The following is a 24,092-nucleotide window of genomic DNA, read 5'->3' as shown; positions in this document are numbered from 1 at the left end:
TTTGGAGCCATCATAGCATGCTACATCACTGATGGTAAATCTGATAGAGATACTGTCATGTCCATCATAGAGCCATTTGATGGACAGAGATATTTTCTACTGTGAAATAACGCAGTGTTTTTCAACCTTTTCTGAGCCACGGCACACTTTAATCTTAAAAAAAATCCCGCGGCACACCAGCATCCAAAAAAAAAAAAAAGAGAAACTCATAGTCTGTATTGATCTACAGCCCCTCCACAATCTCACATGCATTTTTGAGAAAATTGTGTCAGAAAAAGCTGGAAACTGCAGCTGTTTTTTTTCTAAAAAATGCAATAAAAGTTAAGTTAGAAGATTTAAAAACAGATTGATGTGTGTTCGTTGTTTCAAGACGTTTAACAACAGATCTCCTTGTGCGCTGTCAATCTCATGACCCAATGCATCATGGGAGATGTAGTGCATAAAACGGCTGGAGATCGGTTTTTGGAGCTTCATTGTTTTATTCACTTGTTCCACGGTCTGATACCGGATTCTGTGCAAAGCTACACCGCTAAAGACGAGCTTTAGCTGGTATTTTTGTTAGAACTGAGCGACTTTACGAGCTAAATCGGGACAAGGAAGTGAAGACTTTAACCACTTCTGATTGGTCAGACTGATGACATGTGATTAAGCTCCCCAAGAATGATTGGTGGAGACAGTTAAAGGGACGGGACTTTTCCAAAATACAGCCGAAGGTGCAGCTGAATCGCGGTACTGTACCGTCATTCTTATCAAAATGTCTTTAATAAAATAAAATAAACGCAAAGAAAATGTATTTTACATCTTTTATATTCCTAACTACTCAGTGTTTTATCAGGGCCTGTTTGGATGAACACTGGATGACTGTTTGGATGAACAATCCTGGAGATGGGAAATGTTTTTAGATCAGTTAATGAGGACAATTTCCCACGGCACACTTGACCATCTCCCACGGCACACTAGTGTGCCGCGGCACACTGGTTGAAAAACACTGAAATAACGTATGTCCACCCATGTTCCAAGTTTCTTTTGCTCTGGTTATCCATTAGCATTTAGATCTGCACAATAATTCGGACCATTCAGGCAACCAGAACTTTTTAAGGTGTCCATTATCTCTTTGTAATGGACAGATATTTATGAAGGAATTCTCCTTTTTAAGCAGTTTGATCTCATTTTGCAGAAATGCTGTAACAGTTTCTTTGTGTGCAGGTTTGTCCGTAACTTGAACTCCTCCTCCGAGGGCTGGATCGCTGCTGCTAATCTGCTCACTCTCATTGAGAAATCAAAGTCCTGTCAGTCCCTCACCAGCTCAGGTACTGAACGCCATCGCTCAGAATGCAACAAACGAACATCGGCACATGTGACGTGCTTCTGACGTTGTGTTTGTCTGCAACAGAGGGCAGCGGCTCGGGGAACCTCAGCACATCATCCAGCTGCAGCGAGACCTACACCAACTTCTCCGACGTCAAACCTCCGGCTCTGCAGTGAAGCCGCCGTCCCCAGCGCCTGCATCACGTTATCTGTGTTGTATTGCCAATATCAGTACTTGAATCAAAGTTTGCACAGATTATCTACAAATTTCCTTTATATTTCCTGATCACACGCTCATTTAGGAGTTGAAACGCCATGAAGCGAATGAATCGATTCCACACCGCGACAGTATAGTGCAGTGATCGTCCTCCATTTGCAAACCTGTCTGGTAGTTTCACTGATTACATAATAGGTGTACATACAGATGGGCCAGCATATCATTTTCTAGATTGTATTTATTTCCGGTTCTGAGGATTTTTATGTCCATATTTCAGCTGGGTTTGTTAGTCAGAATTATGTGCAGCTTGTTTATGGAATGTTTTATGTTTCCCTAAATGTTATTTATTTGTTAAATCATTCAGTGTTTTTCATTTTTCCCCCTGGTCTTCTTTTCTGTTGGTATATTGTCAGCCTGTTTGTAGAAACCTGTTCTCCCACCAGGCCTTGTACTCCCAACAGATTCCTTCCTGTGTGATTCATCAGAGATCCCTGTCAACTGTGGACGCTTCAACTTCTGAATGTAGATATGCTGTCATTGTCTGTGACATGTTTGTTACTGAAGAGGCTTTATTGTAAAATATGAATAGTGATGTCACTTTGGTGACGTGCACATTTTTTTTACATAAATAACTTGTGATAATTCCATCAGTGTGTTTGTGTTTGTGGGCGGGACACTGCCTGAGGAAATTAGCAAGAAATGAAAGTGAAACTGGGTTGCCAGGTTTGGATTTCATGATGTTTGCACTTAACGAAAAAGTTTGAATAAACTGAGTCCTGTAATAACAATTGCATTTAAATTTAATATTTAAAAAGGGCAACAAAAAAATCTTAAAAATGTAATCAAAAGGAGATGTAAATATTGTTCATGAGTGCATGAGTGGCTGTAAAGTCTCACTCTAATCATCTTTTGATTATTTATAAAAGTGGTATCAGCTGTCTTTTAGTCATGAATATGCAATTTTAAGCCAAAATCTAAAAACCTGTGTCATTTTCTAGAACATAGTTTCTGCAGAGCGACAGGAGTTTATTAGAAATTCACCTGAATTTTGGGCAGGACTGATGGCGCCGAGTAAGCCCATCAACACATCCCGACGACCATCTGTTAACGTTCTGTCCCACTAACTTACAGTCCCTCACACCTCCAGCCTAACATTACTGATGCAACAAAAATGGTGAGCAATATTGGAGCTATCCAGCCATACAGTTTTGATCCAGATTCAAGCTCAGACGAGGAACCAAAGAAGTACATGGATCTATTTGTCTGCAAGTGGGATGCATCAGAATGGAGCAGAGCAGGGAGCTCATGGTAGGGGCTTTTACATCCCACCATTAAGCTTTTTCTAACTGTAATGTTTTGTCTGCATCCGACCTACATCATTTTGAACAAAGAAATACTAAGAAATGCGGTTTTATTCTTAATATTCTTATACATGTCCTCTACGGTCCTCTCATGAGAAAAATACAGTCACAAATGCAGGCACGAGACATTCTCAGCGCTAAACCGAAAGGTGAATCTCAGGAGAAGAACCTGGCAACTTGGACAGAACCAATGATTGGCCAAACCGACCTTAAACGAACTCTTTAGCGTAACAACCTGGCAGAATTATTTCATAGAATTAGGTCGTTCTCCTGTGACCTCGTGACTAGAAATGAATAAAGTTGCTTGTATTTTGTGTCGGCGGTCTGAAGAAACGGAGGTGACCGGAGCCTTATCGACGAAACAGCTCAAGATCTCGACGAAACACCAAGACACGGTCATGATAGACACCACAGCGCATCAGAACTGTTTGGTAAATAAAAGCCATGTTTGTTTCCCTTTGGATTCGGGTTGTGCCCATGCGCAGATCGCTGCTAACAGCAAAGCGATGTTCGCGTGTTTCAGTGAAGCACTGAGAGACAACAACCTCAATGGTAGCCACTCTACCATTATACCATCGAGTTGACGTGTTCTCCCTACCATGACAAAGGTGGATAAAGGTGGAAAGATTTCATGTAATCCATGGACACCAGTGAAGATCACAAATCATTGAAGAAAAAAGGTTCAGAGCACTGTCTAGTGGGTCTAGATGACCCAACTCCCAACATTAAAGTGCCTAGGATAGCACAAGGGTTACGCTGACATTCACCCCGGAACAACGCTGGTGCCGGTTATTTCCCAGAATGCAACAGTAATAACACATACGACCACTGTCTGTGTAATATAATATAAGTTTATTTTTCTATTTGGATGTCCATCTCCCGTGAACTAGCGAGCAATCACGGTTTATATGCCTTATAAGGTAAACCCATTAAATCCAGGCTTCCGTTTGTTTCACTTTGGGGTAAGTAATTAATTAAGTAATCGGGTTACTTTGGTAACTTTGGTAAATCTGATTAGTAAAAAGGAGTTTACTTGAGTATACTTAGTCCATACTAAAAGCGAGGCAGTACACTTAAAGTTTACTTTTTATATATATTATCTATATGATATCAGTGTGATATTTCAACTTAAAATATGCCAATTTAGTCTGAAGAGGTACTTCCTACATATACTACACGTACATGGTCTACAGTATACTCAAGTATAAACTTTAAGTTTACTACTTTTTGTTTATATATATATATATATATATATATATATATATATATATATATATATATATATATATATATATATATATATATATATATATATATATATATATTCAACTTTTCTAAAACCAGGTTACCAAAGTAACTGTTGCAATAGTACTTTTACTGCAACATTTTTTTTACTTAAAGACCCAATCAGATGGAAATGGTGTTTTATCATGTTCTTGTAGCATTTTTCAAAAATGGAAGACATACATTAGGAAAATTGAAATTAAAGTCGCATTTTTGAGTATTTCTTTATTCAGATTGTTGTAAATCAAAAGCAGATGAAAAATAACACATCTGGTCTATTTTTTTTTGTTTGTTGCATGCAACATTGGTAAAATTGATTCAAATTATCAGTGAAAACTTGCTTATCACAAAAAAAATCTTTTTTTATCTTTTGTTTACCGGCTTCCTCATTGAAACAATCTGAACACAATACAAGAACAGGGTTTAGAAAACATTGATTTATGATGATCAAATGAGTTATAACAGTCATAATGGATTTCAGTTTTTTTTTTTTTTCATTTTTTATGTGGAGCCTTGAGATGACATCAGTTTTGAATTGGAGCTTTAAAAAATCCAGGGGTGCCAAACCAGTGGATTTATCTGTCCTTTTTACTCTGTACATTTGTGATAGAGTACTTCTGAAGTGTTCTCACTTCACAGCAAGAAGGCTCTGGTTCAAATCCAGGCTGGGTCCCATATCTGTGTGGAGTTTGCATGTTCTCATGCAAATGTGTGTTTATTCTGGCCATTCAGACTTCCTCCCACAGTCCAAAAACACGCTGCATCGGTTAACTGGTGAATCTAAATTTCCCCTGGGGTTGCATGTGTTCGTGCATGAGTGTGTGTCCCTGCAACAGAATGGGGACCTGTTCAGGCTGGACCCCACCTTGGCTCTACAGCAGGGGTCGGGAACCTTTTTGGCCGAGAGAGCCATAAACACCACATATTTTTAAATGGAATTTCGAAAGAGCCATACAATATTGTAGCATCCCTTTCCCCCACTGAGGCACGGAGACTTAACCTTCTTTAAGGTTCTTTATTGTGGTTACTGCAGGCCGTAACCAGCACCGTTCAACTTGTTCAGCAACTCCTCAATCTCTCCCGCCCAGAGCGCTTCCCCCAACTTTTTATTCCCTCACTGCAACTGCTGCAACAGCCCTCCTATTTCCCTTATTCAGTCCATAGCTGAACCCCATTGGTCCAAACTCCCCAATGACAGGCTGAGAGCCAATCACCATCACTGCTTGATGCGTTCAATGAACTCCGGAACTTAGAGCGCAACCCAACAGCCACCCAATCCACTAAAATATGTTTAAAAGTAAAAATACAAGTGAATGTGTGCATTTAATGTAATTTCAACACTTTTAAAGTAGAATAAGTCTGTGGATTCTTTTTTTAAAACATTGTTATGCTGTTGCTAATAAATGATGAGTATTTCTTACCAATATTAGGACTACTGGTGCTAATGTTTTTAGATGTGAGAAAGACTGCTCACATGCAGACGTGGACACACACTCACACGCTGCAGTATGTCACGGGCAGCGTGTTTTAAGTTTTGACAATCCATGCGCGATTCACCTTGCTGCCTGTGCCCACTACCCCCCCCCCCTTTCTTCCTCACACATCCCGTCCCTGCAGCTGCAGGCACGGCAATTCACAGGTTTCAGGCTGTTACAAACTCTGTGATAACAGATAATAGTGATCTGATTGTGGCATAGGTTTTTTCTCTCCAAGCGCCGCTACTACTGCGCGCCCCCCTGGCATCGCATCGCGCCCGAGAAGGACTGGTCTAATGAAAAAAAAAAATTATAATTAAAGATTTGTCTGCGAGCCACATGTGACCATCAAAAGGACCATAGGTTCCCGACCCCTGCTCTACAGTAACTGGGATAGGCTCCAGCAACTACAGGACCCCAAAAGGGATTCTGTGTGTTGGATGGAGGATCTTCTTTTCCCTTTATCTTAGTGCACAGTCCATTCAGTCCATTTAAGAAACCAATGACTTGTTTTCTTGTCTTTTAGTTATATTCCTCTGGCATTTTTTGCAAGAATTCGCCGGAGTTTGACGACCTGTTTGGTTTCGCGGTGAATGATGTCTTGGAGGAAGTCCAGAGAGGACAGAGACTGGTAAAGCCCCCTGAAGGCGGCGCTGACTGCACAGGCTGAATCCACTGAGTGCATGCTGGGTTTTGACGTGGACCGCGCCGCTGTCTTCCTTTAGAAATGTCCCCACTGTAGGAAGAGAGGCGCCACTGCAGGCTGTGAAATCAAAAAGTGCAAGAAGTCCTTCCATTACCCCTGTGCTGTTGAGCATGGAGCTAAGGTTGTTGAGGATCAAGTAGATGGCAAATATGGGTTAGTGTGACAGAAGAATAACTCTGCATGTGAAAACATTTATATTAAATGCTTTTTGAAGAAAAAATCTGCATGAAAATGTTCTCTGTTTTATGCGACAGGATATACTGCCCAAGTCACAGTGAGTTGGGTAAGTATTTGTGGAAATATAGTTCTATGTTTAGTGCAAAAGTGGATTCAATTAAATGTTTTATAAACAGTAAATGGAGAGTCCATCAATGGAGTCGAGAACATCTGTGTGTCATCAGCATAAAGATGAGACCCCAAAACAGAACACTGTGGACACCAGTGTTGAGGCAGTGGGAGTTCACCCTAATAGGGAGGATTGGAGCAGGTTGACAGGGAGGCTACACAGAGGGAACGCTGATCCACTGCCTCTGATAGTTTTTTATGTTTTATAGTCGGTGTGGGATCGAGATCGATAAATAAAAAGTTTCCAATAACTTTCTTCTGTATTTATTCATTGTTACTATGCATGAATTCTTTGTTACAGAGAAGAAGAAGAAGTGAATCTCTCCCAAGTGAAGCGTAAAAGTTTAAGAATAATGACAGATGATTCCTCGGAGTCAGGTAAAGCCCTTCGCTCAGAAGACAAAGAATCCCTCTTTGAAGATTTTGTCACTAACTTAAGCTGTGACACCCATTTTCCTGCAGGTGATGGACTCATCGCACCAGTCGGATCGGATGAAAGCCTAAACTCTTCTCCAGAGCAGCAGGTAAGTTCGACCGTCAGTGGTTTCATCATTATGACGGACTGAAGACGTGTCATTGAACGCTGTGTGTTTGTTTTTTTCGATTGAACCTCCTCACCTGTCAGTCACGTGTGCCGCAGCCCTCCAGGTATGACATGTTGTTTTAAAACCGTTAACTTCCTGATAGTGCTGTATGGTATTCAAGTTGAATCAGTTTCAGATTTTTAAAGGTTATTTCAGAAGAATAGAGGATAACTTTTCCTGGTGTTCCGTCACAGCAGCGAGCCACAGAAGTCGTCGTCTGTTGAAACAGGTGAGCTCTCAGGACAACGCCACGGCTAAAACCCAAACCAAGACATCGATTAACCGGCTTTATTCAATCTTCTCTTAGAAGATCGCGTTGATAAAGAAGGATGTGATGAAGACGATGATAAAACCATATCGGTACGTTTTCTAATACACTTTCAACACACTAGAACCCCCCCCAGCTGTTTATGCTGGAATAAAAGGAGGTTATTCTGTGAACTGACCCAACTCCAGGCAGTTTCACTGAAATCCAGCCTCAAACAGGGAGTGGTTGTGATGCAATGCTTTCCCTTTCAGGATGCCGAGTCAGAGAGTTTGCTGAACCATGCGAGGGCTTCCTGCAGCCGTCAGTCCAGCTCAGAAACAAATGAAGCCGCTGAAAACGCCAGATTCAGCGTGGCGGTTCAGACCATCAAGAAGGAATGTGAGGGTGAGGCAGTCTATCACATACGTGTTTAAAGCGCTGCGTAGAAACAGCATCATACTGGCAGTTGATATTTACTTGTTGTGCTACCGAGGCTTAAAATGTTCGTTTACCTACATTTTGCAAAGGTGGATTTAAAACATTAGAAATTCGTCTCTGAATTGTGGACGGCGCCGTTGGCACAGAGCAGTCTGCAGGGGGAGAGTTTGCAGTTCCTAAAGCTGTAGCAGAGGAGGGAAAGAGCTGGAGCTCCTGCTGCCGTCTCTGTGAAAGCAGTTAGGTCCTGGAGAAGAGGTAGTCACCGTGTGCTGACCACACTACAAAGTTTTCTCAGAGAACAGCAGAGCTGCCTCTGGCTCCCCCAATGACGATCAAATGCAGCCCTCCACTAGTGCTGCCTTTAAGACCAGAGATCGTTCAATTCGTAGAAAGGGTTCACAACAGGCTTTGGGATAAACAGGAGTCACCCAGTGAGAACGTCGCAAGATGATGGATTTGTAAACTCATCTGACCCTAGTACGACTTCTGCTTTTAGAGTTCAGTATCCAGGCCAACCATTTTCCTGAAGAAGAGGACGTCAACGGCTCCTTCCTGCAGGAGAGCTGCACTGAGCACGCTCCATCTCCACGTCACTCCAGTCCTAAGCGCTCTTCCGGCGCCGACCTGACCGTTAACCTGAATGGGGTGGCTCCGTCTGAACCCATGAATGTGACCGTCGACATCTATTCGGCCCCTTCCCCTCCTTTGTTTCCACCGCCCCCCCATGAGGATCCTGCAAACGACTCAGCCGGCTTTTGGAGAAAATGCAACGCGGCCAAATGCACGCAGGTCCTCTTCAGTGACTTCATCAGATGGATAACCATTCTCTCCAGGAGAATTCAGGCGGATGAGGCCAGTCAGGAGGGTAAGAGAACACGCTGTAGCCAAGATCTGAATCAAAAGGTGAAGTGTCAATCATTTTCCTGCACAGATTATGAGCGTGCCCTGTCAGTGATGAAGGCTTCAGGTCAGCTGGAGAACATCGTTGTCGCTCAGCAAAAAGGTAACATTTTTAAAGTGGAAGGCTTCTTCTCCATTCACAGCATTGATTGTATGTGAGAACTGGACAGAGCAGGAGTGACGTCACTCACAGGAAAGGGTTTACTTTCTGGTTCCAACAATGTAAAGTCACTTCAGTCGCCTTTTTGTCCCAATATGTTGGAACCACATGAGAGTAAGCAGTGACTGGTCCAAAACCAGTCAAACGTTTATAACTTTGGACGGGGGGGGGGGGGGGGGGGGGGGGGGGGGGCAACCTTTTACTCAGGCATCTGATTGGACAATTTATAACTTGAATAACTTGCATTACAGGAGAAAAAAAGTAGGATTAGCAAAAAATGTATCAGAGAAAGAATTAGCAAGAATTCTGATAAATAGAATGAATAAGTCATAGCTTTTTATTTCTCTGTAGAAGTCTATGGGATGTGGACTTTATGGAAGCAGCGGGTATTTCCTGTAAAGAAGGCAGGGGGAGGGGTCGCTCAGTCCAGTTTTCATATACAGTCAACGATTCACAGCCATGTTACGCTAAATAAAGGCTTTATTTGCCTCCTATGTGCTAAATCAACTTCAACACTTGGGTTTGAAATTTGCTCTGTGATTTATTTTCAGTTCCATGTAAAATCCACACATTTTACTCCATTTGTTAGTCTAATATTTTTACACTGAAGGTAAAAGACAAACCCCAGTTTGGCAGTGTAATGCTACGTTCACACCGCCCTCAGCAACGTGCGTTCAAGTGATCACTTTCAGTGAAAAGTCTATCTCAACAAAAAAACAAAACAAAAAAGAGCATTTTGGGCTTCCGAACTCAAAACTGTCATTCACGCATCGCTATGCAAGTTTCTACGACCATTTTCAGGCTCTACGTACAAACTGAATATCAAACATTAAACCCGTTCAACTTTGACCAGTCAGGAATTCAGAAGTGCCGACCGTTTGAAAATTGATCATGGAGGACAAACTAATAATTGCAGTTTGTGCCCAGCGAGAATCCTGACATCAAGTCTTTTAATAGAGGTGTGAAAGAAAAAGCCTGGAGCAAGATTCACCCGATTTGCACCACTTTGACATTTCACAACAAGCCCTTTCCAACTGTAGGTGGCAGACCTGCACTAGTTTTAAGTCCAGTGTGAACGCCATACACTTAAAAAAAGTATTTTCAAGAATGCCCGTTTAGCGCATCCTTGTGAACGTAGCTTAACACTGTACCGGTAAGGGTATAGCAGCTGACATTATTGTTCAGTCAGCAAAGATTTAAGTCAAGTTTTTGTGCAGAAAATGAGCAAAGCCTACAGAAAAGTGATCGCATCTTCTGTTCTAAAAAGCAGGAGATGCACCTTTATCTCAGATACACTTCATGTTAAAAGAAAAACCAACTTGTTTGTAAACTGTGGGAGCTGATTGCAGGTCTGATCACTCTGGTTCCAGACTTACAAAGACGGCTAACAGAGCTGCAAACAGCAGCTGCAGCCATGGAGGAGGTGGTTTCAGCTCTGAGATGAGGCCATCAGCTGCAGTCTTCTTCTTCTTTGCCTGTCAGCTGCTCCCTTTAGGGGGTTGCCACAGCCAATCAACTGCCTCCTTCCAACCCTCTCTTCTGCATCCTTCTGGCTAACACCAACAACTCATCTCCTTCATCAAACCTCCTCTTTGGTCTTCCTCCATGCCTTCTACGGCTAAAAGCAGCAGTCATCTTTCAGGTCTCCAGGAGAAAATGCATGATAATTGGCGCTACAGATAGACTGCCACTGGTGTGAAAGTAAAAAAAAATGAAAATGGACACAAAATTTGTCACAACTGCCTTGCAAACTTGAAATTTTAAGATTGTAGACAACCGGGTGAGCCCGTAGAGCAGCTTATGGCCACTTGAGTAACACCTGCACACCTGGTGCGTGCAGCATTTGTTCAGTAAGGACAGGCACCTTACGAATGACTGGAGTGCGCCATCATTTGTGCATGCAACTTGCATTGTCCATACAAATACATCACGATACACTTACCACACGCATGACAATCATACTTTCTACTTTCATGATGCCTCTTAACCCTTGTGCTATCCTATGACCCCACTCTTCCATTGACGTGTTCTCCCTACCATGACAAAGGTGGATAAAGGTGGAAAGATTTCATGTAATCCATGGACACCAGGGAGGTTCACAAATCATTAAAGAAAAAAGGTTCAGCGCACTGTCTAATGTTGGGAGTTGGGTCATCTAGACCCACTAAAGTGCCTAGGATAGCACAAGGGTTACGGTGGTCGCATTGAACTGGCACTAAAGGGAACTGCAAGACACACCTGTGCTCCCTTAAGATGCGGCCCCTCCTCTCTACCGGCCCAGACAACCCAAAAGCCCGCAGCACGGCACCCGAAACGCTCTCGGACCCTTCTTTGGAGGTGCCCATGGTTTGTTTCCAGTCGTACTGAGCTCCGGTTCGCTCTGAGATTCCTCAGTCTGAACACAATCCATTCCCGGAGCGGAACAACTGAACCAAAACGGCCACCGTAGCCGGTGGTCACGTGATGTAAACACAGTCAGGATGAAGCAACATTTGAGCTGCGGACAAATATAAAGCCTTGATTGTCGTGTGATCATCCAGAAAAAAGGGTCCACATGTTAACTTGTTAGAACGTTTATTTTAATACCGCTGAAAACTCTTCTTATGTGCTTATCTGTGTCTCGTCATGCCACACGCGCCCAGCGCTGCTGTGATGTCATCCTAAAAGCTGCCTTAAAGATCCTTAACAGAATTCTCTTAAAATAATGCCATAACACTACAATGATGAGACAGCACCTCCCTGAAAGGTAGTTGGAACAAACTATTTTCCCCAGTCTGAATACATCCTGAGATGCTATGCTCATTTGCGTTTACAGTCATTGTGGCTATAAGGTCAAGAATATCAGGGAGACTCACTGGCAGAAAAGGATCTCATCGTCCATCTGTGGTTTTAGAAGATTTAAAAGATCTTCTGAAATGTTTTAGATGACTGAACTGAAAAAGGAAGCCCTCACAGAATGTTTGGAATTTGTGCAAGAAAAGCTCAGGTTTGTCATGTTGTCATTATCAATAACATTTAGAATGTACACCTGTTTTTTTACAATGTGCTATTAAATAATTATGTTTTTTTATGACTACATCTTTTGTAACATTTATTTATTCTCTTAATGTTTAGAGTAGAAACCCAGAACATCCAGGAACTGCAGCCAATGAGATTTGAAAACAATAAAAAAAAGATTCTGAAGAAAAGTTTAAATCTTTATTCCTTCAAATGCAAAAGTTACAAAATTGAACTGGCACTCCATAATCCTCAGTACAATAGAGACTATTAACTTATGTATTGTTTGACAGAATAGTTGAATAATACTTTTGTTTGAAAAGTCATACAAGTAGTGCAGATAAAAAATACCTGAAGGTCCAGGCAGCTAAGACGTCTCCAACCTCCATTAACACTTTGTCAACACTTTAATGTTTATTATGTAAAAACTCTACTGTAAAAAACTCATTTCATCTTTAATTTAATGCCCAAAGTGAAACAAAATGAACTATTAACATCAAGGTTTTAAGACAGAAATACATTTGTATTTTTTCACTTCTGCAATTTAAGAATTTGAATTCAGCTTAGACTGCTGCAGGTTCCAAACCCATAAGTGTTCAAATTCTTAGAATTCCAACATCCGAATGTGCAAAGAGGCTCGTTTGGATCCTCAAACCCTGGAGGTACGCGGTGCAATGTTTTCAGGATGTTTTTCATCATAAACAAAAGTGCAAACTTAAGAATTTCTGGAATGACTGAAAAATACCACAAAATTCTAAACCTGAAAGAGCAAATCCCCGTGTAACACCAACATTTCAATAGAAAATATATTTAGCTTTTTAGATTTGGAATAATTAGTTTACATTCCTAATTTCTTTACTTTCTGCCCTAATCTAATTTTTTTTATATTTCTTCAGTTACTTTGTCTCACTTTTTTAGAAGCTCTTTTTGGCTGCCAAGGCAAAAGTTTTGAGATGCCAGCTGGCCTACAAAGGAAAAAAAATCCTCAACTTTACTCTCAGAAAGAAGGGGAGAAAAGAAAAAACATGTTTTCAATTTTAAAAACTAGCAGGCAAATGAGAAAATAAAAAGCTTTGTTTTTTCCTTAAAATGTAGTTTTCATTTTTCTTTGGTTTCCTAAACTTTACAGTTTTATTATTGTGTGGAATTCCAATAATTCCAAAGTAAAGTAACCCAGTCACTACAAATAAACTAAACTATTTAAAAAATATTTATAGGAAGCAACTGGCAAGTAATTTTGCTTTGTTACAAAGACCTAACTTGCTTAAAAAGAAAACTTTAAAGGAAAATCTTTTGTTTCTTTTTCAAACCATAAATGTGTTCTTAGAGGCACAGAGTAAAACCGTTGAGGATCAGCCTTTCATTCCAGAAAGTACATCCGAGTCTATCCAGAACTGGAATTCAAACCAAACCTGATTGAAGTGTTGAACATCGTAAGAGTTTCTGCTGATAGTCGACTTGAGGCGATGACGCAGTCGAATTGACCTCTGGAGTCCAACAGTTGTCCCATCCTCACCTCAGTTCCTGAAGGCTCCACAGCGGCTGGCTCTACATATAAAATCTTTAAGCAGATTTCCATCAATCTGCCAGAAGGCAGCCGTCTGGGTCACCTCAGTCATGTGGTTCACGCAGAACTTGAAGCAGAACTCCTCCAAATCCTGGAAGGCACAACAGAACAGCGAAAGAAACGATTCATTTAATGTCATTTGGGTAAAAGCATGTCACTCTTAGATGAGGTTTACTTTTCATTCCAAACCAGCTTTTGTCAAACAAATAACTACCTTCTTCCAACAAAAATAATAATAATAAATAAACTTATCTTTAAAAAGATAAAAATCACAAAGTGCTTCACAGTAAAACACAGAATATAAAAAGAATTATGAAAAAGTAATTATAAAAAAATATATATATATATATATATAGGTTTTTAGCTGCTTTTTAAAAGAAAACAGTCTACAGATCTGAGGCTGAGAGGAAGGAGTTCCAGAGAGATGGAGTCACTGCTGCAAAGACTCTGTCACCCTTAGTTTTTAACCGGGTTCTCTTAACAACCAGCAGACCATCGTCACATGATCTCAGGGACCTGCTAGGAGTGTACGGCTGCACAAGGTATTTTATATAGACTGGTGCTTGGTCATTAAGAGTTCTGTATGGATTTTAAAATGCACTAGTAGCAGATGGGGAGCCAGTGCAGCTGGATTAACAATGGCGTAACGTGTGAAAACTTGGGTAAATTAGTTAAAAGCCTTGCAGCAGCCTTCTGGACAACCTGGAGTCCTTCTAGAGATTTCTTACTTACGTCATGTAAATACAGTGTTCTCTTGTTTATCGCTGGAGTTACGTTCTAAAAATGAGAAATCTATAAAGTAGTCAGCTTTCTTTTTTTTATAATCCTTCTATATCTTAAGGTTGTAAAACTCCTCAATGCACATTTTTTACTTTTCTCATACAGACATGAACATTTTAACACTTTTCCATCTTGTTAAAACTCTCAAAGTTTAAACCTTCATAGAAAATTAAGTCCAGGAGATTGACAAAGTCAACAGCCAATCAGGACGCAGAACACCGTGTTGTTCCAGTAAGAAAAAAGAAAGAAAACATGCAGAAATTCCCAAAACAGCAAGACCACGATGTAGTGAGGGAACACAGTATACAGAACTTATAAAAAAAAGCGTCCAATCACTCCTGCAAAATAAAGCAAAGACTGACCTCGGCATCGTAGCGCACGGCGGCAGACAGCAGGGAAAAGGCGTTCTCCACGGTGATTCCTCTCTTGATTATGTGCTGACACAGACGTTTCAGACGATTCTCGCAGTACGAGGTGGCCAGATCCAGCAGCCCTGAGGAAACACGAACACACCATCACAGAGGAGACCTCAGCAGAAATCCGGCCGACAGGTGTGTGCCAATCAGACCAATGGCATCTTCAGGAGGCAACTCCACGTGGTCCGTGTAGAGGAACTCCAAGAAGGATCGGTAGACTGGATAGGAGAACTGGTCTACTTCAATCACCTCCTTCATGTCTTCGGTCCAGTGAGACTGGAACATTGACCTGAAGTGTTCGCATCTACAAAGCAGAGGGACAGAATCTAAATGCATGCACCCGTTAATGCAGGCGAGGAGTTTTGAATTCGAGGTCAAGGCGGTGAATTTGAACCTGATTTTGAGGACCGCTTTGTGGACGTAGATGTACTTCCCATCAATGCAGAACTTGAGGTCAGCCGTCTCTGGGTTGTCAAACTCTTTCTTCAGAGACTGAGCCACCGTCAAGAAGTCATCGTGCTCTGGTAGGAAAAACAAGCGCAAATATTCTTTCACCGCTATTGAGACTCATTTCTGCAAACCCTCCCCCACTGACACATTAGCCCTTCAGCTAACTACAAGCAAAGAAACGGCATTCTTCTGCATTCAAGTCGATCAAATGTTCACAAAACATTCCAGTCCTTTAAAGACTCAATCCAATTTTTTTAAGTGTTTTGGGTGTTTCAACAACTTCTTGTAGCATTTTTATGATGATGGAGGACATATGTCAATTAGTTTAAGATTAAAACTGCATTTTTGAGTATTTCTCAGTTGCGATGAACCAGGATCAGATGGAAAAAAAACAATGCAATTAGGGGGGAAATGTAGGTGTGATGTAAAAACTACAACAGCAGGCGACAAGCTCTCTGCTCCACTCCTTAGGGGTTTGAGGGCTTCTGCAGAAACTATGTCTTCGTTTTTAGATTTTGGCTAAAAACGGCACAATCATAATTAAAACACCACAAAAGATCAAAAGCTGATTGGAGTGGGACTTTAAGAAGTGAGTGATAATGCACTTTAATGAACAGCTGCTTTTCTGAGAACAGACCTGAATGTTGTTTTTTTTCTTACACAGAGGAACAAGGCAGTAATGAGCAACACGCCTCTCCTCAGTCTCATTGTGCAAGACCTGTTCACGAGGTCGTGACTGGATTCAGCCTCCAGGAAAGAGTTGGCACACTTTGATATTTAAAAAAAACAAAATTTTTAAATGAGCAATGGCTGAAATTCCGGTTTAGTCTCGTACCCACAGACAGAAGCCGCCACATCACTGAGGGAGTGGCGAAGCACGCAAAGACGTCATCGGTGCAGGAGAAGTGGGTGAGATGCGGTAGAACTATGGACTGGCCCCGGCACTGGCCCCACATGTACACCTGCCCACTCTGAGTCTTTGCAGCTGATGTGTGCGTGGAGTGACAGGCGGCGACCTCCACGATTCTGCAGAAAGGGGCAGAATAAGCTGCTGCAGCGCTGCTGCTGCTGCGGGGAAAGGACGGTCGGCTCTCACCTCTCCTTCTCGGACATGATCTGGACCGGACTCAGCTGGTTGCTCTTGTTGCCCGTGCCCAGTTGTCCGTAAGTGTTGGAACCCCAAGCATAGAGCACCCCTTCATCCGACAGAGCCAGGCAGTGGGCGTACCCACAGACAATCTAGAGAGAAACACAATTCTATGTGAAACTATGCAAAAATAAAAACCTTTATCCTGAAATGTCACTTTGTGCCGACTAGCAAAGGGTTTCATCTAAAAATATAATTTCTGACTGAATTTAGTTTTTGTTATTGCAGCTTTACAAATACTTTTTTTTACATATTCCATACATGTTCCCTAATATTTTATACCTAACATGAACAAAAATACATTTAACAAGCTATTAAGTATTTCCTGTCTGCTGTTCCAGAAGAAAAAAAGCATTAAAACCTTTTGAGAACCATCACCAACTCAAAATGTGAATTTTTATTTCTCTTAATGTCTAAAATGGGGGTAAATTGCTAAAGAAAGTCCCTGGACAGACACAAGAATTCCTCTAAATTAAGAAAAAAAAAAAAACTACAATATTTTGAATATTTGTAACAAATGAATGCACTAAAATATTAAAGCAAAACAAAGAAAACCCCTAAAACGGGAGCAGTTTGTAGCATAGTGAGCGCTAAAAAGCGTGATTGTTGTTGAGCTCTTCTCTGAGCTACACCTTAAAGTTACTGCACATGCTCAGATGAAGCAGTGGGAGAACACTTCCTTTTGGAAGCAGCTCCAACAAATAAAACTGTTGGGACCACTTGTCACGGAGGGTGGAACCAAGCCCCCTGTTTTCTGCACCCAGCAGCTCTTGGTATCAAACAAAGCCACTAAACAAGGTTATGTAATCCAACATGTTTAAATGTTTATGTTCGGGATTAGAACAGTTTATGCAGTAAACGGACAGGTTTTAGACAGAAATAGCTTGAGAAGAATTTAAAAATGTGGTTTTCCTTCTTTTATAAATCAATCTATATTTTTATTGTTTGAGTTGCATCCTAAAGACTGAATTTATTTTCATGACAGAAATTCTATACATGACTTACATGTTGAGTCACAAGCTGCACCCTTTGCCCGATAAACATTTGGGTTGACTCTAGAAATTCAGTTTCTAAGTGAAGACCTTTTTCCATGATTTATTTAACTTTAGAAAACAGTTTTAAACAAGTTGTGATATTCTCCTGATACACACTGCAGTACCATCTGCATACATTTGGATAAAAACACTTCAATATACGTTAACAATGAAGGACCTAAACTTTGGGATGGATGTCTGTTGATAAACTGGCTATGTGCAATTTTTTTAAGATAAAAAAAGTTGACTTCATTAGATCAGTAAACTTCAATGAAACCATTATTCACTCACTGTCCACTTTGTCAGGCATATCTGACCAACTGCTCGTTAACGCAAATGTCTAATCAGCCAATCCCAAGGGATTAACCATGTAGACCTGGTTAAGACGCTTAAACTGAGCATCAGAATGGGGAAGAAAGGAGATGTTGAACGTGCCATGGTTGTTGGTGCCAGACGGACTGGTCTGAGGATTTCAGAAACTGCTGATCTACTGGGATTTTCACCCACAACCATCTCAAGGGCTTACAGAGAATGGATTGAAAAAGAGAAAATATCCAGCGAGAGGCAGTTCTGTGGGGCAGAAATACCTTGTTGATAACAGAGTTCAGAGAACAGCCAGACTGGTTCCAGCTGATAGAAAGGTGACAGTAACTCAAATAATCACTGGTTACAACTGAAGTCTGCAGAAGAACATCACTGAACACACAACATGTCGGACCTTGAGGCAGATGGGCTACGGCAGCAGAAGACCACAGCGGGTGCCACTCCTGTCAGCTAAGAACAGGAAACTGAGGCTACAGTTCACACAGACTCACCAAAACTGGACAATAGTAGATTGGAAAAACCTTGTCTGGTCTGATGAGTCTCCATTTCTGCTGCCACATTCAGATGGCAGGGTCTAAATTTGACATCAGCAACATGAAAGCATGGATCCCTCCTGCCTTGTATCAATACTTAAGGCTGGTGGTGGTAATAACGGAATTGGATTTTTCTGTACTTTTCCAGACGCTCAAAGCGCTTACAGTGAGTCCATTGTTCAATCACTCCTCATTCATACTTGGTGATGGTAAGCTACTGATGTGGCCACAGCTGCCCTGGGGCAGACTGAGAGGCGTGGCTGCCAGTACAAGCCTACAGCCCCTCTGACCATCACCGGGACATTCATACGCATTTACACACCGGTGGAGCCACACTGGAGGCAGGGAGGGTGAAGTGCCTTGCCAGAGGACACGCCAATCATCGAACCAGCAATCATTGGCCAACCTGCTCAACTACCTGAGCCATGGTGGTGTAGTAATGGTGTAAACACCTTTGGGATGTGGTGGAACGGGAGATTGGCATCATGGATGTGCAGCCAACATTTCTGCAGCAACTGTGTGATGCTGTCATGTCAATATGGACCAAAGTCTCTGAGGAAGGTTTCCAGTAGCTTGTAGAATCTATTTCACCAAGGATTAAGGCAGTTAATTCTGAGGGAAAAAAGGAGTCCAAGCCGCTACTAGTAAGGTGTACCTAATAAACGTGGCCAGTGAGTCAATTTTGCAGTCGTAAAAATAGTAACATTTTCACTTTGACACTCAGAATTCTACCTGAGGCCTCTTCAGATTCTACAATCACATCTCAGTAGTTTATAGTTTAAAATATTCCAACTGTTCTTAAATATTATTAGCACTGTTAGTATTATTATTATTTTTCTTTTTCTTACATATAAATATCACATCAGCTATATATGTTACTATATTTCTCTATTTTATGAAATAATATATTTAAAAATAGTAACATTTTATACAGGGAACTTGTTTATTTAAAATTTTAAAAAAGAGAAGTTGTTGAATTTATTTCTTTTTAACCGGCTTCCCTTTCCAACTAGAAAGTGGCACCTCCTACCTGAAGCACACATAAGCCCTGCAGGGCTACAAGCCTGCAGGGAGTGAGCTGGTTCCCATTATTCCCAAGTCCAAGTTGACCGTTCCCGTTGTAACCCCAACCGTACACCTGCGGACAGACAAAGGCGCTGTGAAGGGCGTGGCCGTCAGAGTCGAGTTCCAGTGTCTGAATGAGTCCTTACCTCTCCATTGTCAACAACCGCCAACGAAGACGTCTGACCACAGACGATACCGACAGCCACTTTGTTCTGCAGGCAGCTGGACACTCGGCGAGGCGTGGGCTGGTTGGCTGTGGAGCCTGAGCCCACCTGACCGCAGTTGTTGTATCCCCACGCATACACCTAACAGACGGAAATGTAACCCAAATCTTAGTTTCAATCTTCCAAGTGAAGCGCCCCTTAAACGGGTTTTTCAAAAAAGGGACTCTTATTCTTCAACTGTATTTAAAGCAATCATGGAGCCAATTAAATTGTTGGTGGTCCAACAGCAGCAACCCACAGGGCAATGAAATACAAGAACTCATTCACAAATTTGAAAAAAAAGGGAGTAATCAGCTTTTAAGTTGATTTAATGCAACCAAAAAGCATTAAATCAAATTAAAAATGGGACCTCAGGTCAAACACGAAAAGATTTTCTGAAACCTGTAAAAAAAAAAAAAAAAATGTGGTTCAGTTTTTGGTTCAGTAATGACTTTTTCTGCTGAGCTGGTCTGTTTAACATTCCTAACAAATCAGGTTTAAGTAAATCCAGTTTGAGAAATATAGAGTAAAAACCTATTTGTACCAAGTCTGCTAAAATGCTGCGGAATGCTTCAGATAATGGTGGGAATTTAGATAAATACAGATTTTTTTAATTTATTTTGGACACTTCACGTAGAATCCCTTTTTCCAAGAAGCACAATCGACTCCTTTGTACTCCGATTTGTTGCGTTTTTCTTTTGACATTTCAGCTCAAATGGATCAGCTGCAGATCTGATTGTACTTTGACTCCTGCTAGATTCAGAATGATTAGGTAATACCTCTGGGTCATGCCATTAGAGGATTTCACACTGGTTTTCTTCTGTGGGCATTGTTTTTGTTTTTATAAACCTCTAGAGACCTACCTCTCCTGAGTCCGTCAGAGCCATGGAGTGGTGAGACCCACAGGCCACCTCCACCACCTTCTTATTGAGCATGTTTGCAGACACAAGCACTGGAGCCACGCCTTGATTGGTTGTCCCATTCCCGAGCTGGCTGTAGCCATTATGGCCCCAGGCAAACAGCTCTCCATCTGAACCACAAAGAGATCAGTCATTCTCCTGCATCGTTTGCTCCAACTGTGAGGAAGATCGTTTTTGTGCATACCTTCTGTAGCCATCAGGACGTGAGGTCCACTACCATAGCTGAGGCTCACAATCTTCCTCCCATTTAGGAAATCCAGCTTTTTGGGAACAATGGTGCTCTGGCTGTCCCCCGTTCCCAGGCAGTTACTGCAGTTCAGTCCGAGAACAAACACCTATAGGAGGAGCGAGCACGGACAAGAGAGAGGAAGAGCATCAGGAAAAGACCAATGACAAGAGTCTGTAGACTGCTTAAGGCATGACAGTGTGATTACATGCTGTGTTTCTGCCTAAAGACTCACTCCAATCAACTTTTGATCTATATTCAGAGTGTTCCCAGTGGTTTTTAAATATGATCATTTTGTTTTTAGCATTTTTTTAAAAACATGCAATTTTCTAGGACATAGTTTCTGCAGAGCAGCAGAAGTTCATCAGAAATTCACCACCGAGTTGTGGGCGGGACTGTTGGTGCAGAGAAACCCCGCCCCTCCTTTCCCTGCCCGTTGCTTAGCGCTCGGAGCAGGGAGCTCGTGTCCCACCCAACGTATTTTTCAACATCAGGTATACGATCTTTTTCAATAGCATTTTTTTCGTCTGCTCCCGATTCACAACAGTTTGAAAAAAAGAAATCCTCAAATGTAAATTTAAGCCTAACTTTCTTAATATATGTCCTCCATCAGAAAAAGAATGTTAAAAACACCATTTTCCTCAGAGAGGGTCTTTATATGAGAGTGGAAAACATCAACAGCTCAATTTTTCCTAAGCAGAAGTCCTGTTTTTCCTCCCCACACAGACTCATGGGGGTTGATATCAACAACCAGGTTGACTTTGCAGAAAACATTTCTGCTACTGCATCACTGTTGCCTCGCTTCCACTAAGCGGCCCGGTCCAGTTTAGAATGGTCCTGGCAATTCAGGAGAGTGTTTCCACTCAAAGTTGGACCTTCATGGTGCATACAGGGTGAAGACCAACTGTGTAGCTTGGCGTCCTAGTAGTGCAATCGAGAATAAACCAAATTATCGACAACAACTATGGAGGTGATCCAGCTCTGGTTTTTTAGGAATGGCTTTTGGTACTCCGCATATACAAAGCATTTGATGTTGTTTGAGAAAAGATTGCAGACGGCAAACGTTGGCATTGGTTTTGGCGCCTTCTATTTTTGTAACCTTCCACCAATCAACAGGTGTGACTCTCCAGCAGCTTCCAACGTATGTCAAAATACATCAAAAATGTCAATTCTATCTTACTCATAACCGTACGTACAGCTGAAACATTCTACTAGCAATCCTACATTTACAAATTGTTAGGTTACTCTATTCAGTTGCTTTAGAAAAAAAAGCATTTCCTGTTTAATAAAATATAAATTTGCCGTCAAATCTTAAAATCATTTTAAATTCCAGCTTTATAAAATATCTGAAATTGTAATGCAGTTTAATACAAATATTACCCAAATTTTCTCTAAGTTGAACTGTCCTAAGACTCAGACTAAGCTTCATGAAGCCTGAGATTTGTTTGACCACAGTAACTACTTCAGAAAATGTAAACTCGCCATTAAACTAAAGAACCCTTAATATCAGAGAGCCTGAAAGGATTTTAGATAAAAAGGAATTATCTTTAAATTGTAATTTTCTCATATTCCCATGCTACATGCTGTGCAAAAGTTGCATTTTTTGTTTTTGGCCATTTTCTCAATTTAAAAAAGCTCTAGAGTGAACGTTTAGGTAGTGACATTCACATAAACGACACAACCAACAGTCCAAAAAGCAGCATGACTGAAGAGCTCTTCTTCCTGAAACAACACAAAGCATTTCCTCCTCCCCTGGTGAAGCATGGACCACTCTTCCTCCTCCTTTCCTCTCACCTCGTCATCGTGGGTCACGTAAACGGCCTCGTTAGCAGACGAGCCGAACACACAAGCTTTCCGAATCATGGAGAGTTCTTCCAGCCCCATCAGGCTGAAAATGGGCCACTTGGTCACGTCCACCATGATGATGCGGTGAAAACGGCGAGTTGGAGTGGAGTTCAGAAATGATAGAGGTCCGGGGGCGGGGCCAGGAGGGCAGGCTCCACAGACAACGCCGCCAGCGCTACCACCACTGTGGAGTCAGAGAGTACCAAACATGAAATCGTTAAAGTAAAAGTCATGGAGACCTGGATAAAATAAAAATATATACTTTAAAAACATTCATATCATAAACCTTTCACATTTATATGGAGCAAAAATTTTTGATATAATAAAAGTTGATAAAAATGAAAATTGCTCATTATATTTAGCCAGACTTGTATTTACATCCATCCTCACCACAAATTCTCATCAGGAACTTTTTTTTTAAAACCCACTCCGACAAAAAATGTGTTTTTAACATGATTTCGTAGCATATTTCTAATGATAGAGGACGTTTATAAAGAAGATTTAGCTTAAAATTGCATTTCTGAGTATTTCTACATTCAGATTATTGAGAATCAGGACTTATAGAGTCCCAGAGATGACATTAAAACTTTTTAAATAAATTAAATCTTCCCTGAAATTAACATTTTGTGGCCACAAATTAGCAGTTGGCTATAAAGATACTTAAATACTAATTTGTGTGCACAAAATGCTAATTTGTGCTAATTTATATACACAAAATGATCATAAAACACTCATTTGTGATGACGAAAAACTAAATTGTGGCCACAAATTTTTTATTTGAGGGGAAAACTGCTTCTGAAAAAGAGCGCATTCGTGACGTAGAAAATACGTTGTGGGCGGGCGACAAGCTCCCTGCACTGCTCCGTTCTAAACCACGATAATGAATAGAAATAAAAAGAAATAAGAGATAAATTAAAAGGACTTGAATTTTTGACTGAAGGCCGCTCAGCTCTTTTCCTAAGTTTCCTGTCCTCTGAAGCAGAAGGAGCTTCCGCTTCATAGTTGAGCGTTTACAGTCTAACCAAATTCTATTTTTGGAGAAACAATAGATTAACCTCAGTGACGTCGCTGTACTGACAAAGTTTGACCAAATACCCTAGGTTGGTGTCGTCTCAACGTGGTGAAGCCCTCCCGCTACATCACGAGTGGACTCCAACCTGCAAACCCCGCTGTTACCGCAGCACGAACGCCGTTAACTCGCTGAATCACGTTTGCTTTTGTTCCAGACGCCTTTTTCTGCTGACTGTCCCGCGAGAGACAGCACAACCCAATCGAAATCCGAGCTACATCAACACTGATCCGTTCCAGAATCTTAGCTAATCTGAGCTAACTGCGTTCCACTGTCGTGTCTTAAATGGGTTCTTGTTACTTAGCATCGTACCAGTAGCCGTTTCTCTTACCTGTCTCGACAAACCTGTCGGGGATAGCGCTAACAGTTGTTTCTGCGCGCGACCACAGGTGAGCTAGAAGAACCACTGCTTGGACCGTCGAGTCGATTTACCAGAGGGGAGCGCGTCACGTGATCACAAGACCTAAACAATCGAATCTGCTGATAAGATC

At 41.4% G+C, this 24,092-nt stretch overlaps 4 protein-coding genes across 14 annotated transcripts in view; 3 read left to right on the top strand and 1 right to left on the bottom strand.

Moving 5' to 3' along the window:
• mcf2lb (mcf.2 cell line derived transforming sequence-like b) overlaps positions 1–2,172 on the top strand; it is a 42,292-nt gene extending 40,120 nt beyond the window's left edge. For all 7 annotated transcript variants that reach the window (XM_078940088.1, XM_023950794.2, XM_023950793.2 and 4 more), the window contains 2 exons: positions 1,207–1,310; positions 1,394–2,172. In XM_078940088.1, coding sequence (XP_078796214.1) covers positions 1,207–1,310; positions 1,394–1,485 — 196 coding nt within the window. In that variant the 3' untranslated portion in view covers positions 1,486–2,172. The remainder of the gene's footprint in view (positions 1–1,206; positions 1,311–1,393) is intronic.
• An 864-nt stretch (positions 2,173–3,036) lies between these two features.
• On the top strand, positions 3,037–6,889 carry LOC144988869 (PHD finger protein 11-like). Its single transcript, XM_078940096.1, has 5 exons — positions 3,037–3,317; positions 6,172–6,276; positions 6,371–6,504; positions 6,606–6,634; positions 6,705–6,889. Exons 1-5 carry the CDS (start codon positions 3,177–3,179, stop codon positions 6,755–6,757), a joined length of 462 nt encoding a protein of 153 aa, XP_078796222.1. The 5' UTR covers positions 3,037–3,176; the 3' UTR covers positions 6,758–6,889.
• On the top strand, positions 6,847–12,213 carry phf11 (PHD finger protein 11). 4 transcript variants are annotated; one of them, XM_078940095.1, is made up of 9 exons: positions 6,847–7,074; positions 7,159–7,220; positions 7,322–7,344; positions 7,478–7,509; positions 7,591–7,640; positions 7,800–7,932; positions 8,462–8,830; positions 8,897–8,968; positions 10,396–12,213. In XM_078940095.1, exons 1-9 carry the CDS (start codon positions 7,050–7,052, stop codon positions 10,467–10,469), a joined length of 840 nt encoding a protein of 279 aa, XP_078796221.1. In that variant the 5' UTR covers positions 6,847–7,049; the 3' UTR covers positions 10,470–12,213. The 4 variants fall into 4 exon arrangements, with proteins under 4 accessions (XP_078796221.1, XP_020568863.1, XP_078796220.1 ...); XM_020713204.2 differs by having other exon boundaries at positions 7,588–7,640; XM_078940094.1 differs by having other exon boundaries at positions 7,475–7,509.
• On the bottom strand, positions 12,210–24,082 carry LOC101166262 (RCC1 and BTB domain-containing protein 1). 2 transcript variants are annotated; one of them, XM_011489350.4, is made up of 12 exons: positions 23,933–24,082; positions 22,482–22,716; positions 20,646–20,796; positions 20,405–20,571; positions 19,485–19,643; positions 19,304–19,411; positions 16,332–16,474; positions 16,071–16,261; positions 15,180–15,306; positions 14,938–15,089; positions 14,732–14,862; positions 12,210–13,680 (listed from the first exon to the last, which is right to left on the bottom strand). In XM_011489350.4, exons 2-12 carry the CDS (start codon positions 22,605–22,607, stop codon positions 13,540–13,542), a joined length of 1,596 nt encoding a protein of 531 aa, XP_011487652.1. In that variant the 5' UTR covers positions 22,608–22,716; positions 23,933–24,082; the 3' UTR covers positions 12,210–13,539. The 2 variants fall into 2 exon arrangements, with proteins under 2 accessions (XP_011487652.1, XP_004081521.1); XM_004081473.5 differs by having other exon boundaries at positions 23,628–23,951.
• Positions 24,083–24,092: the final 10 nt, after the last annotated feature.

This window comes from Oryzias latipes, chromosome 21, assembly GCF_053564925.1.
Source record: "Oryzias latipes strain Hd-rR chromosome 21, Olatipes_Hd-rR_3.1".
Lineage (NCBI taxonomy): Eukaryota > Metazoa > Chordata > Actinopteri > Beloniformes > Adrianichthyidae > Oryzias > Oryzias latipes.
This window is presented reverse-complemented; position numbering and strand designations above follow the sequence as displayed.

Coding starts and splice junctions, on each gene's coding strand:
- LOC101166262 (XM_011489350.4), bottom strand. CDS start 22,607: ATGGTGGACGTGACCAAGTGGCCCATTTTCAGCCTGATGGGGCTGGAA. Junction 19,644..20,404: donor CTCTGACGGACTCAGGAGAG/GTAGGTCTCTAG, acceptor TCCGTCTGTTAG/GTGTATGCGTGGGGATACAA. Junction 13,681..14,731: donor CCGTGCGCTACGATGCCGAG/GTCAGTCTTTGC, acceptor TGTGCCTTCCAG/GATTTGGAGGAGTTCTGCTT.
- phf11 (XM_011489351.3), top strand. CDS start 7,050: ATGACAGATGATTCCTCGGAGTCAG. Junction 7,221..7,321: donor ACTCTTCTCCAGAGCAGCAG/GTAAGTTCGACC, acceptor CTCACCTGTCAG/TCACGTGTGCCGCAGCCCTC. Junction 7,641..7,799: donor ACGATGATAAAACCATATCG/GTACGTTTTCTA, acceptor TTTCCCTTTCAG/GATGCCGAGTCAGAGAGTTT.
- LOC144988869 (XM_078940096.1), top strand. CDS start 3,177: ATGAATAAAGTTGCTTGTATTTTGTGTCGGCGGTCTGAAGAAACGGAG. Junction 3,318..6,171: donor CAGCGCATCAGAACTGTTTG/GTAAATAAAAGC, acceptor CTTGTCTTTTAG/TTATATTCCTCTGGCATTTT. Junction 6,505..6,605: donor CAAGTAGATGGCAAATATGG/GTTAGTGTGACA, acceptor TTTATGCGACAG/GATATACTGCCCAAGTCACA.